At 48.3% G+C, this 13,151-nt stretch overlaps 1 protein-coding gene across 1 annotated transcript in view; it reads right to left on the bottom strand.

The window, feature by feature from the left end:
• Positions 1-13,151, bottom strand: part of PRPF6 (pre-mRNA processing factor 6) — a 47,186-nt gene that overhangs the window by 21,188 nt on the left and 12,847 nt on the right. The window contains exons 7-11 of the mRNA XM_077756883.1: positions 8,504-8,598; positions 7,954-8,110; positions 6,934-7,096; positions 2,008-2,126; positions 831-1,049 (exon numbers count right to left, since the gene is read on the bottom strand). Of these exons, the coding sequence (XP_077613009.1) occupies positions 831-1,049; positions 2,008-2,126; positions 6,934-7,096; positions 7,954-8,110; positions 8,504-8,598 (753 nt within the window). The remainder of the gene's footprint in view (positions 1-830; positions 1,050-2,007; positions 2,127-6,933; positions 7,097-7,953; positions 8,111-8,503; positions 8,599-13,151) is intronic.

Here is a 13,151-nt window from a genome sequence, read left to right as displayed (position 1 = left end):
CGAGACAACCCTCAGTATCATCCAGCAGCCCCTACCCTAGGAGAGACTCCAACGTGCTTTTTTTTCTTTTTTTTAAGTTTATTTATTTTTAGAGAGAGAAAAAAAGCATGCAAGCAGGGGAGGGGCAGAGAGAGGGAGGGAGAGGGAGGGAGGGAGGGAGGGAGAGAGAGAGAGACAGAGAGAAAGAGAGACAGAGAGAGAGAATCCCATGCAGGCTCCACACTGTCAGCACAGAGCCCGAGGCAGGGCTTGAACTCATGAACTGTGATCATGACCTGAGCCAAAACCAAGAGTCAGACCTTAGTTTGACTGAGTCACCCAGACACCCCCCAAACATGAATTCTTCGTTTTATTTTTTTTTTAATGTTTATTTATTTTTGAGAGAAAGAGAGAGAGAGTAGGGGAGGGGTAGAAAGAGAGGGGTACAGAGGATCTAAAACAGGCTCTAGGGGTGCCTGGGTGGCTCAGTCGGTTAAGCGTCCGACTTTGGCTCAGGTCATGATCTCACGGTTCGTGGGTTCGAGCCCCGCGTCGGGCTCTGTGCCTCCCTCTCTCTCCGACACTCCCCTGCTCATGCTCTCTCTCTCTCTCAGAAATAAATAAAACATTAAGAAAATTAAAAAAAATTTTTTTTTTTAATAAATAAAATAAAACAGGCTCTAAGCTGTCAGCACAGAGCCCGACTCAGGGCTTGAACTCACTAACCATGAGATCATGACCTGAGCCGAAGCCAGATGATTAACTGACTGAGCCAACGTGCCTTTTTAAAGCAGACAATATGCCACCTGCTTACAGTGGGGGGAGGGGGGGGTCCTACCTGCTAACCTCACCTGGATCCACTGCTCGCGGTTGATTTCCACGCCATTAGCCCGCAGTGAGGTGATGGCTCGGTCAATGATCTTCTCCACCATCTGCGTGTTCCCGTTGGCTTCTTCCAGCTTGGCAGCCGTGATCCAGATGTGCCGGTCAGTAGGGATGTTCTCACGGGCCTTATTTAAGACCTTGCGGGCATTTTCATAGGTCTCTAGCCTTGCCAGGGCAAGCCAGAGCTGTATGAAGAGAACACCAGCAAACAAGAGCACAGTATTCAGTGCAACCTGCCAGGTCAAACGGTAACCCAACCTTAACAGGCACGGCACTTCCACAATATTCTTTCTGACAGCTCTCAAGGATCCTTTAAATAGAGCCCATGAATGTGTTCAGCAACATTTTTCACCTGATCTGATTCACCATAACTGTTCAGTTATGTTTCTGACTTATTTAGGGACTCTGGTAAACAAGAGAAGTTGACAGATGCTCAGTCACGTTTCAAACACCAGCTAAATGTACACAGTGTGCCAGACTCATTCCAGGTGGGGCACAGAAGATGAGCAGGACGTGACTGCTGACTTCACAAAGGACACCCGAGTGTTCAGCCTTTTGGGGTTCTCACATCCCGGCTGTTCATTCTGCAACATTTCATCACCAAAGATGTGTATGGGCTCTATTTACTTTTATACAAATAAAGATTAATTTTCCTTGGAGAATTTCACAATACCCCTTAGGATAATTAAGGACATGTTGGGTATCATAAAACCAACACTAAAAATCATTGCACAGAATGTTGTGAACCAGAATGTTTGAAACTAAAGAAACCCAACTAGCTTTGAGGCAATGAGCCTCTCATGCTGGGCTGAGAGAAAGATCTATCAGTATTTTCTACCATCCTTCAATGCTCAGGTCCCGCTTACAAACTCTGAGCTGAATTAGAAGGACTGGACCCTGCAAAAAAGTGCTCAAAACAGAATTCTCTGTAGTACCCAGACACCAGCTAAGATTCCACTCTGTACTTCCATATGGAGCACGAAGGACCACAGCCACGCTGGCCATTCCGCCCAGCAGCTGTGTTATCAGGTGGCCTCATGTGATTTCACGTTGCCTTATGGCCCCAGAAATCACAGCTCAATGCTCAGCTGATGTCTCTTCCAGATGCTGCACTTGGGCTCAGGCAGAGTCCGGCAGACTCACCTCCACGCTGGTGGGGCAGCACTCTACAGCTCGGCTTAGCATGATTCTAGCATCTTCAGGCTCTTCCAGTTCAACGGCCGCCTTCCACAAGCGAACCGAGTTTGGAACATGTTCAAGGGCTAAGAAAGATCAGACAAGAAATCAGGTCACAGAAAAGCAGAAGCAGGGGCGTCTGGGTGGCTCAGTGGGTTAAGCATCTGACTTAGGCTCAGGTCATGATCTCATGGTTCGTGGGTTCGAGCCCCGCGTCGGGCTCTGTGCTGACAGCCAGCTCAGAGCCTGAAACCTGTTTCAGACTCTGTATCTCCCTCTCTCTCTGACCCTCCCCTGCTCACGCTGTCTCTCTCTCTCTCTCTCTCTCAGAAAAAAAATAAATAAATTTTAAAAAAATTAAAATTTAAAAAAAAAAGAAAAGAAAGAAAAGCAGAAGCAGAAGCAGGATGCTCGTGTCACAGGGAGTGCTGCCACCAGCAGGGCCCAAAAGATCCCTCCCTTGGTGGCCAGGATCGCAGAGCAGTCCTATATACGGGTTCTCCAGAGCCTGGGGCAGACACGGCCAAGCCCAGGGCAGAACATCTTCAATCACAAGCAAGTCTAGGACACAGAAGACGACTACAGGGAGGTGTGCACCATCTGCTTCCACTAATGCTTGAAAACCAATGTTAAGAACCACAAGAAGGCAGCTGCCCACGCACGAAGGGCTGGTCAGCCAGGCTGTGTGCGAGTGTGCAGAAGTCAGGGGAAAGAAACGAGAAGTGGCCCTGGGATACATGTCTCTCCAGGATGGGGTGCATCTGAGGGCCGGCTGCGCATGGACTCCTTCCCAGCCCCGGAGGGGTGCTGTGCACTGGCAGCAGACTGGCCCTGCAGCAGGTGGGCCCCTTTGGTGGCCTGTGGGCAGACAGCATATGGAGTGACATCAGAGAAGGGGGACAGACTCCTAGAAGAGGCTACAACTCTGTGTAGTCCAGAAACTTCCAAACCTTTGTTTAAGCAACAGAATCCTTTCTTCATATGCAATTTACCAAAAAGTCCAAAACAGAAGGCAGACCAACACAGAGCCCTGCAGCGCGAGTACTAGGGGAGGGTGAAGCCAGGCCCTCTAGTCGGCCCCTGGCAGGGGTGGGCTGACGGAGAACAGCACAGCTCGGGTCACCAGCCAGGAAACCAGAGCACCTCCAAGGCAGCTCCCCAGATGGGCTCTTGTTTCTCAGAAACACATGGGCCAACCTTGTGGAAAAGAGACCTCAGATTTAATGGTGCAGAATCTGCAGACCTACAAAATTTCTCATTTGAAATCAGGGCACAGACTGAGGCCTCCTGAGGCCCCTGGATGAAGCCAGGACATGATGTGGTGAGCCTCCCTCACCGGCAGCAGCAACTAGCAGGCCTCCTTTTTAGGGATGTACTGCCCCCACCCGATCCAAGGGGCTGTGTACCAGCACCACGGAGCACTCGGGGTTCATGGAATCCCTCCCAAGGGTGACCTGACAACGCCCACTGCTGAGCTGAGTCCCTTCATAGGGAGCCATTCCCTAGCCAGCCCCTGGATTAGGCCAATATCTGGACCCATTCCATCAGGAGGGGCAGGGACTGGTTCCTTTCGGGTTGGATTTGCCTTCCCTGCCTACAGAGCTCTGCCAGCACCACACATCCACAATGTGCTCAGGAAACTTACTTCACAGCAAAAAACATGCAGCAAAGGGCTCGCAGTGTGGGATTCCCTGGCCTGACCACATCCCCATCATTGGAGCAAAGGCCTAGTGGAACAGCGGGATACTACTGAGCATCTCGAGCATGGCTGGGAGAAACACCCCAAAGCAACAGGCCTCAGCATCACAGGATGCAACCACCTACAGGAGTGGGTCTCACACAGCCAAAACACACAGGTCCCGGAAGAAGCAGGGACATCCAAGCAGCTCCCCAGACTACAGGTCACAACCCACCGGGAGAGCCTGGTTCCTACCTCAAAACCTGTGAACCGTGCTGTCAGGAGGTTTCATGGCCACAGCTCTACCGCACTGAAAGCTGAGCCCACTGAAGCCAGTGCACCAGCCCTGGCTGGAGAGGGGAACTCTGATCTCCAAGGGGAGACTGACCTCTCAGGGTACACTGTGTACTGGGGCGGGGAGAGCCCCATGACCAGAGCCCGGAGAGTGCTAAGGCCTGGCTCAGTAGTCTCATTTCCAAGAGTTACTTACTGAAAGTATGGCAGCCCAAGAAAGCACCACTGAGGATTTAGCCCCTTCAGGAGTAATGGTTTGAGTCACTGGTCCAGGAAAGGACCCTGATCAGGTAAGGTGCTAGCAGAGGGCACAAGCATTGGAAGAACAAAGTGCCATCCTTCAGCCAAGTGACCAGCCAGAGACACGGGGACACAGAACTACACCCGCTGTTCCTGTGGGCACACGTTAGCGCCTTTGCCCCTGGTTTCCTTCTCCACATTACACTGCAGACCAGTGGAAGTAAGCTTCATCATTCAACCTCTAGCATACAGAACTTTCCAGTGGGACTTAACCTATAGGGTCATCACCTTCACCAAGAGATGAAGTCTTGGTACGACACCCAAGACTGTGTGTCTCCACTTTATGGGAGACAGTGGGAATTCCTCCACTGCTGTCTCATCCGCAGCCCGCAGAACTAGAGCTAAAGCCAGCTGCTGCTCGCCAGTCTGGCTATTGCCAGAGCTCTTCCCAGAGGCCAGCTACCATGTTGAGAGGCTATAGCCAGCTGGTGTACAAGGGGCAGCCCAGGAAGGAAAAGAGCAGTCTGAAGCAGATATGCCCGCAAGCAGAAGATAGGATCACACAGAGACCAACATGATCTCCAGCCGTGGCCCTGCAGGGGGGACAGTCAGTTGCTATCCCTGTGCTCACAATGACCTGACAGTGACGGCCACTAGAGGCTGCCATGACTTATGAGGCACAACATAGAGTTTCAGGGTAAAATAGCTCCACTTCTACATGACTGTATTAGAGTAACACAGAGCTTCATGCCTATCACAGTGAGATGAGTTGACAGGAAGCAGCCAATGGCCCAGCCTGAGGCCCACATGTTCCCTTACAAAGATACCAGCTCAGAGGTCAAGTACCATGCTCAAGGTCACTCAAGTGTCAGACTAGCATTCCAAGTTCAAATCCTCCCAACAATGGACTAAGAGGTCAGCTGCATTCAACTGAGACCCAGAGCTCACATGCCAGCAACTAAGGAGTGGCGAGGTGTCCTAAGTCACTGATGGTAAGTGTCATCTTGATTTTCACCAAAAGCAGGAACTGGCTCTACCCCAGGAATCTGAAAAAAGAATGTTGTTTTTGGAAATACTCTAAGGACAGGGGCAGGCCAGGACCAAGACCAGGGAGCAGGGGCACAGGCCAGCTTGGGGGCTCCATGTTCTTTCTACCTTAGCACAGCTCTCTGAGAGAAGCAGAGCCAGGAGAGCCACTGCCCTAGAGATGCAACATGGCCTGGGAAAGCCACCACTCAACACTGCTCTGCAGATCCCCCTCCTCCATGCCTGCTCCCCTCTCCAAATCTGAAGCCAGCTGGAAATGAATCCAGGTAATCTGGTGAACAAGGAGTGGCCACAAAGACATGCATGGTCATTCATCATGAGTTGTGGCAGGCAAGACTCAGTAGAGCTTTCCTAAATAAATAATGCTAATTACCCATAGTTTAATATGTTTCTCATTAAAGAACTATTTTTCTGGCTAAAAAAGATAAGCTGATTTCTATAAACCAAGACAGGTGCTAACTTTCCGCTCGTGGCTTCATTTTAAGAGAATGGCTGAGCATTTAATGGGTAGTAGAGCTGCAGTCAGGAAACTGGACCCATGAGGGGAAGACACACTCGAATACACACAGGCACATGCGGTCAGGTCACACACAAGGGGGACTCCGCCTGGCCTCTACCAACCACAAAGAATAAACAGTCAGAATCTATGTGTGAGAACACTCGCATGACCTGATGCCACATACCTCTCAACATTTCACTCAAACACTCACCTTAAAAACAAGAGCTAGAACCCTCTCACTGAACGCTGCCTTCAATCCTACAAAACACACCTTGTTTTCTCACACTACAAACTCCAGCAAAGTATGCCACTGACACAGGTTTACTCCGGACCACCCCTCTGATGCGCATGTGCTCTGGGACTGAGGCCAGGAGCAGCAACCCTGCCGCAGTCTGTGGAGGGAGAAACGCCGCTGTCAGCACGAGCTCTGCAATGACGACAAGCAATCCGCTACACAAGCTCTATCGTGGCAGTGACTCCTGGGTGGGGTCAGCCTCCCCGGCATACAAACCGTTCACTGTGACACACAAGCCAATGGCACATGCCACCCTGCTTGAAGTACCAGGTGAGAAGACAGGTGCTAAGGGACTCCATTAATGCACAGCTCTGCTGTGACCATTGTTTGTTCAACCTTAAAACCACATGACACGCTTCTACCTGCAACAGCGTCAGGCTCCTGGCAGTGGAGAAGACCCTGAGGCCCGCTTTGTGCTGGCTCGGCTTGCCTTCCACATACACCACCACATCGAGCCCTAAGAAGCAGGTTCCAAAAGAGTACTGTTGATGCAGATGGGGAAAACCTGGGCCCCAGAGCGACTGCTTACCGTGTTCAAGGTCACACAACAGGAAAAGGCAGGCATGGGATCTAAACCCGAGTGCCTCATCCAGAGTAGAAACTACCCTCCAATCCACGAGGGTCCAAGAGCAAAGGCAACTCAGCCCAGAAAAAGGCCTGAAAATGTCACCCATTCCCTAACCATTTCTGCCAAAAGCCTGAGCAAAGCAGCAGAGTCTGCTCTCTGAGAACACGGGCACCAGGGACACAGACACCAGGAGTGGCGAAGGCATCACCTCCCTCATGTGGGTCACAGCCCCAGATGCATCCTCTGGTGACGGCAGCTCCAGGGAGGCCCACCTTTGCGAAGAACCCGCTTCTTGGCGCGAATGTCTGTTTCCAGTTCTGCTGCTCTGATGTAAATCCTGACAGATTGAGGGAGGTGACGAACAGCCTGGGCCACCACAGCTTTGGCCGTGTCCCCAGGCTGCAGCCTGGCTGCTTCTAGCCAGACATCTTCACTCTGTGAGGCAAAACAAAAGAACAGTAAGTGTCCATGCAGGCTGTAAGCAGATGTGCAGCAGCAGGTAACCCCGAAAGCCTCAGGAACAGGAGGGGCTGGGTTCAACGGACCCATGGCCCCAGGTTTGACAAACAAACCTAAGTCCATCAGCTTGGCCTCACACATGCTGCACCAGAGAGCCCCTGCAGTGCCAGGGCTTGGGAATGTGGCAACAGCACCTCTGTGTCCACGTGGAGTAAACACACAAACTAGGAGAAGAGTCTGCCCTTCAGGATGATAGGTCAATCGACAGATGACATGGAGACATATCAGCCTGTGGCTGTGGGATTGCCTGGGAAGTTCTAGTTTATGCCTGATGTCCTGGGGTAAGGATTCAGAGAAGGCATCATTCACTGCCAAGGCCACCCCAGGCTGCACAATACATGTACGACGCCTTAGAAGGTCTCGAAGGACTTTTTAAAGCTTTGTCTAGTCGCTCCACCTCCCAAAAAAGTACTGGAAGAGTCCCCTAAGAGTTAGAATTAATCTTTATGTCTCTTACATTGGGGGGTGGGGGAGGGGGATGTGTGTGAAAAAGCTGACCAATTTAGCTTTCTTGTTAAAGTTATCCTGCCATTAAACAAACTGTAGATGAGTCTTAAGCTCTAAGTGAAAATAAGCAGGAAAAAACCCTTTCACACTTTTTGCCTCCTCCCCCTGGCCTGTCGAACTGTGTGGAGTTTCGACACCAAGAGGCAGGCAGGTTTATCCTACCTCAAGTCTCTCTCCCACGGGTGCCCCACATGCTACAAACACCTCAGGCCCCTCCGGGGCCAGCATCGCACAGCCTTCCTGGAAAACCCTAACCCATGCCGTACCTTGGGGCACATCTCTGTTCCCTTCATAATGAGGTTTCGGGCTACTTGCAGCTTCCCAGTGACTTCTTCCAGGCGGGCGGATGCAATCCAGGCTGGTGGGTGATGGGGGTTTGTCTCCCGCACAGACTTGAGGAGCAGTCGTGCCTTCTTGATGTCACTACCAGGGTCAGAAAGCACACAGGGTCAGGCTACCACACTGCAGAGGGTGTGCCCAGGCCCAGAACGAAGACGCCAATGTAGAACTGTTGAATCTGGTGTCCCAAGAGACAGAACCTACTCAAAACTCGGACCAGCACCCTTCTGAGACTGCTGCTGAGCACCTGTGCCAACAGGCCCTGAGCGCCTCTTCAGGCACCAGGCAGGCACTGAGGTCAAGGGTCCAAGTGGGGGACACAGTTAGCAAGCACATAAAGAGAAAATCAACCCCCTTCACCATGTATTTTTTAGAACGTCCAGATTCTATTTTGGCTACATATTTTTCAAATAAAATCCAAAACGTTCTAGGCAACCTGAGTCCCACTCCTTCCCACCAGTCCCCCAGAGCACTCACTTGATATCCCCTCCGTGGGTCGGAATCATGGAGTTTAAATCCGTCAGATAGCCTTTGGGGTCAACCACAGTCTGCCCACTCACTGAGTCTGATACCTGCAAGGCAGGACAAGTCAAGCAGGAATTGGAGGGAGTCAAAGACGCCCAAAACAAAGTGCCCAGAGGTCGCCTGGGCCTCTCTCACAATCCTGACCACCAGTGAATATGGACACTATAAAGGTAGGAAAACAACCCTAACTCAAAACTACAGTTTGTGATGTCCACAAATGAATTTCACGTANGTCCACCTATGAATGAGTGAAATCTTCATTATACCATTCTCTCTGACTTTGAACTTTAAAATTACCATGATAAACAAGAACAACAACAAATGTGGGCAGAGGGTCCTAAGGGAATTCAGCAAGACAAGAAAAAGAGGAAAATGGTCTAGACTGGAATGGAAAAGATAAGGCTCTGTCTGCCGATGACTGGCTATGTAGAAAATCCAAAGAATCAACAAAGAAACTCCCAGAACTAATAAGCAATTATAGCAAGGTTGTAAACGGATACAAGATTGACATACAAAAGTCAATCACTTTCCCATATACCTCCAACGAGCAAAAGGAATCTGTAATTGACCTTGGCTCAGGTCGTATCTCATGGATCCTGAGCTCGAGCCCCCCTTGGAGTGAGCTCGGCTTCTCTCTCTCTCTCTCTGTCCCTCACTCACTTGGGCCCTCTGTCTCTCAGAAAAAAAAATAAAAAAAATTTTTTTAATTCTAAAAAAACAAAACAAAGTATCATCTATTCTCCATGTTCCTGAAGAGGAAGTACTTAATATCATTAAGGTATCAGTTCTTCCCACCTTGATCTGAAGACTCAATGCAATCCCAATCAAAATCCCAACAAGCTATTCTGTGGGTATCAACACAGTGATTCTAACACTCATGTAGAAAAACAAAGACCCACAGTGGCCAACACAATACTGAAGCCAAGGAACAAAGTCAGAGTGCTGATACTACCCAACTTTAAGACTCACTGCAAAGCCACAGTAATCAGGACAATGTGTAATGTCAAAAAAAATGGACAAAAAGACCAGTGGTAGAGAATACGGCCTGGGGGCGCCTGCCTAGTTCAGTCAGTAGAGCATGTGACTCTTAAGCTCAGGGTTGTTGAGTTCAAGCCACATGCTGGGTGTGGAGCCTACTTTGGGGAAAAAGAAAGAAACACAGTCAACTGATCTTTGACAGAGGAGCAAAGGCAACATAGTGGAGCAAGGACAGTCTCTTTAACAAACGACACTAAACCCACTGGATGTCCACATGCTGAGAACATGTGGACAGACTATATACCTCTCACAAAAATTAATTCAAAACAGAATACAAACCTAAATATAAAACACAAAACTATAAAACTCTTATATGGTAGCATAGGAGAAAATCTAAATGACCTGGGGTTTGGTGAGGACTTTTTAGATACAACACCAAAGGCACCATCCATGAAAGAAACAACTGATAATTAGACTTCATTAAATTAAAAAATTTCTGTCTTTGAAAGGCATTGTCAAGGAAATAAAAAGACAAGCTACAGACTGAGAATGAATACTCAAAAAAACAGATCTGATAAAGGATTTGTATCCAAAACAGAAAAACTGAAACTCAATAATATGAAAACAATCCAATTAAAAAATGGACCAAAAACCCTAACAGACCCCTCACCAAAGAGATCCAGATAACAAATACAAATATGAAAAAATGCTCCACATCATATGTCACCAAAGAAATGCAGATGAAAACAACAATGAGATGCTACTACACACCTCTTAGAACAAGCAAAATCTAGAACACTGACCCCAAATGCCAGTGGGGGGGTGGGGCAGTGGGAGCTCCCACTCATTGCTGGCAGGAATGCAAAATGGTGCAGCGACTTTAGAAGACAGTTTAGTGGTTTCTTACAAAAATAAACATATGCTTACCACATAATCCAACAGTCACACTCTTTGGTATTTACCCAAAGGAGCTGAAAAATTACACGTACACACACACACAAACTGCACACAAACGTTTACAGCAGCTTTGTTCAAAACTGCCAACACTTGGAAGCAATCAAGATGTCCTTCAGTAGGTGATGGATAAAACAGATCCAGAAAACGGAGTAATATTCAAAGATAAAAAGAAATGAGCTGTCAAGCCATGAAAGGACATAAAGGAGTACACTTGAAATTAATGTAACATTGTGTGTCAACTATACTTCCATTAAAAACATTTCTTTTAAAGAAGTAGCCACCAAGCATGCAAAAAGATGCCAAATCTTATTAAAATTAAAGCTAACATGAGGGATGCCTGGGTGGCTCAGCTGATGGAATGTCTGACATTGGATCAAGTCATGACCTCACAGTCTGTGAGTCGAGCCCCGCATCAGGCTCGCTGCTGTCAGCAGAGCCCACTTCAGATATTCTGTCCCCCACTCTCTGCCCCTCCCCCACTTGCACGCTCACTCTCAAAAATAAACCATCAAAAAAAACAACCTTTTTTTAAAAGCTAATGTGAATTTAAAAAAAAAAAAAAAGGACACTGAGAAAATTTAACTGCATGTTACTAACTGAAAGAAGTCAATCTGAGAAAGCTAAACACTGAATGGTTCTACCCATATGGCATTCTGGAAAATGCCAGAACTATGGAGACAGTAAAAAGTTCAGTGATTGCAAGAGGTTGAAAGGAAGGATGAGCTGGCAGACATCATCAGGGGAATTTTAAAATCCCTTAAAGGGCAGTGAAACTATTTTTGGTGATTCAATAACTGACCCTTGAACAACATGGCTGAATTACACAGGTCTACATGGATTTTCAATACAGGATAATACTGTAGATGTGTTTTCTCTTACGACTTTCTTTTTTTTTTTATTTAATTTATTTCTAGGAGAGAGAGAGAGACAGCGCGAGCAGGGGAGGGACAGAGAGAGGGGGAGTCACAGACTGACACAGGCTCCACGCTCCGAGCTGGCAGTGAGCACAGAGCCCGACGCGGGGCTCGAACCCACGAACCGCGAGATCATGACCCAAGCGAAAGTCGGACGCCTAACCGACTAAGCCACCCAGGCGCCCCTCTCACGACTTTCTTAATAACGTTTTCTTTTCTTGAGCTTCCTTTATTGTAAGGATACAGTTCATGATACACACAACATAGAAAATGCGGGTTAGTCAACAGTGAGTGTTGTCAGTAAGACTTCCAGTCAACAACAGGCTTTAGCAGTTAAGTTTTTGGGGAACAGAAAGTTATACACAGATTTCCACTGAGCAGGGAGTCAATGCCTCTAACCCCTGCGTTGTTCAAGAGTCAACTAGGCAATGGAGGGATACATTTGTCTAAATCCATAAATTGCACAACACTGAGAGTGAACCCTGACACGAACTACAGGTTTGGGTGACGATATGTAAATGTAGGGTCATTAATTTTAAAGACTGGCCCACTTACGTGGGGATGCTGGTAACAGAAGAAGCTATGTATGTGTGGGGGCAGAGGGTATATGGGAAATATGTCTTTTGCTCACAACTTTGCTGTGAATCTAAAACCACTCTTTAGGGGCGCCTGGGTGGCTTAGTCGGTTAAGCGTCCGACTTTCGCTTAGGTCATGATCTCGCGGTTCGTGGGTTCGGGGCCCGCGTCGGGCTCTGTGCTGACTGCCAGCTCAGAGCCTGGAGCCTGTTTCAGTCTCTGACTCCCTCTCTCTCTGACCCTCCCCTGCTCACACTCTCTCTCTCTCTCTCTCCCCTAGAAATAAATTAAAAAAAATAAAAAATAAAAAAATAAAACCACTCTTTAAAAAAATGTGTAGCTCTTCCTCGGTGCTGCCGCCACTCGGCACCATGGCCGCCTGCAGACCTCTGATGAAGCCCAACATCGTTAGAAAGTGGCCCGAGGAGTTCATCCAGCACCACTCAGATGTGTATGTCAAATTAAATGCAGAGGCACAGACAACAGGGTACACCGATGATTCAAGGGCCAGATCTTGATGCCCAGTTATTGATTACAGGAGCAACAAGAGAGTAAAGCACATGCTGCCCAGTGGCTTCAGGGTGTTCCCAGTCCACAACGTCAAGGAGCTTGAAGTGTTGCTGATGTGCAAGAGATCTTGCTACGCGGAGACCACTCAGAGTCTCCTCCAGGAACCACAAAACCACTGTGGAAAGGGGCTCAACAATCCCAAGCCAGGCTGCGCAGAGAAGAAAATGAACAGACAGCTTATGTGTACGTTGTATTTATGTCAAAAAAACCATAAAACTACCAAAAAAATGTGTAAAGGACTTGGGTCCAAGGAAAAGACATGAAAAGACATTTCTCCACATGGAAAAACACTCAATACTCATCAGGGAAACACAAATGAGAATCACAATGACAAAGAGATAACCTCACACCCGTTACGATGGCTATTACCAGAATATCTGAAAATAACAAATGTCCAGGATAGGGAGAAACTGCACCCCTCAGGCAGAGCTGCTCAAAGAATAAAACAAAGAATCACCACATGGTCCACCATCCCACTTCTGGAAGCAGGGACTCAAACAGCCGTGTGCACACCCATGTTCACAGCAGCACCAGTCACAACGGCTGAAAGGTAGAAGCAACCCAAGTGTCTGTTGAAAGAATGGACAAAATGGGACATATAAAGA

Source organism: Crocuta crocuta, unplaced genomic scaffold (assembly GCF_008692635.1).
Source record: "Crocuta crocuta isolate KB4526 unplaced genomic scaffold, BGI_CrCroc_1.0 scaffold613, whole genome shotgun sequence".
NCBI classification, from domain to species: domain Eukaryota; kingdom Metazoa; phylum Chordata; class Mammalia; order Carnivora; family Hyaenidae; genus Crocuta; species Crocuta crocuta.
The sequence above is the reverse complement of the archived record's forward strand: the minus strand, read 5'-3'. Positions and strand labels throughout refer to the sequence as shown.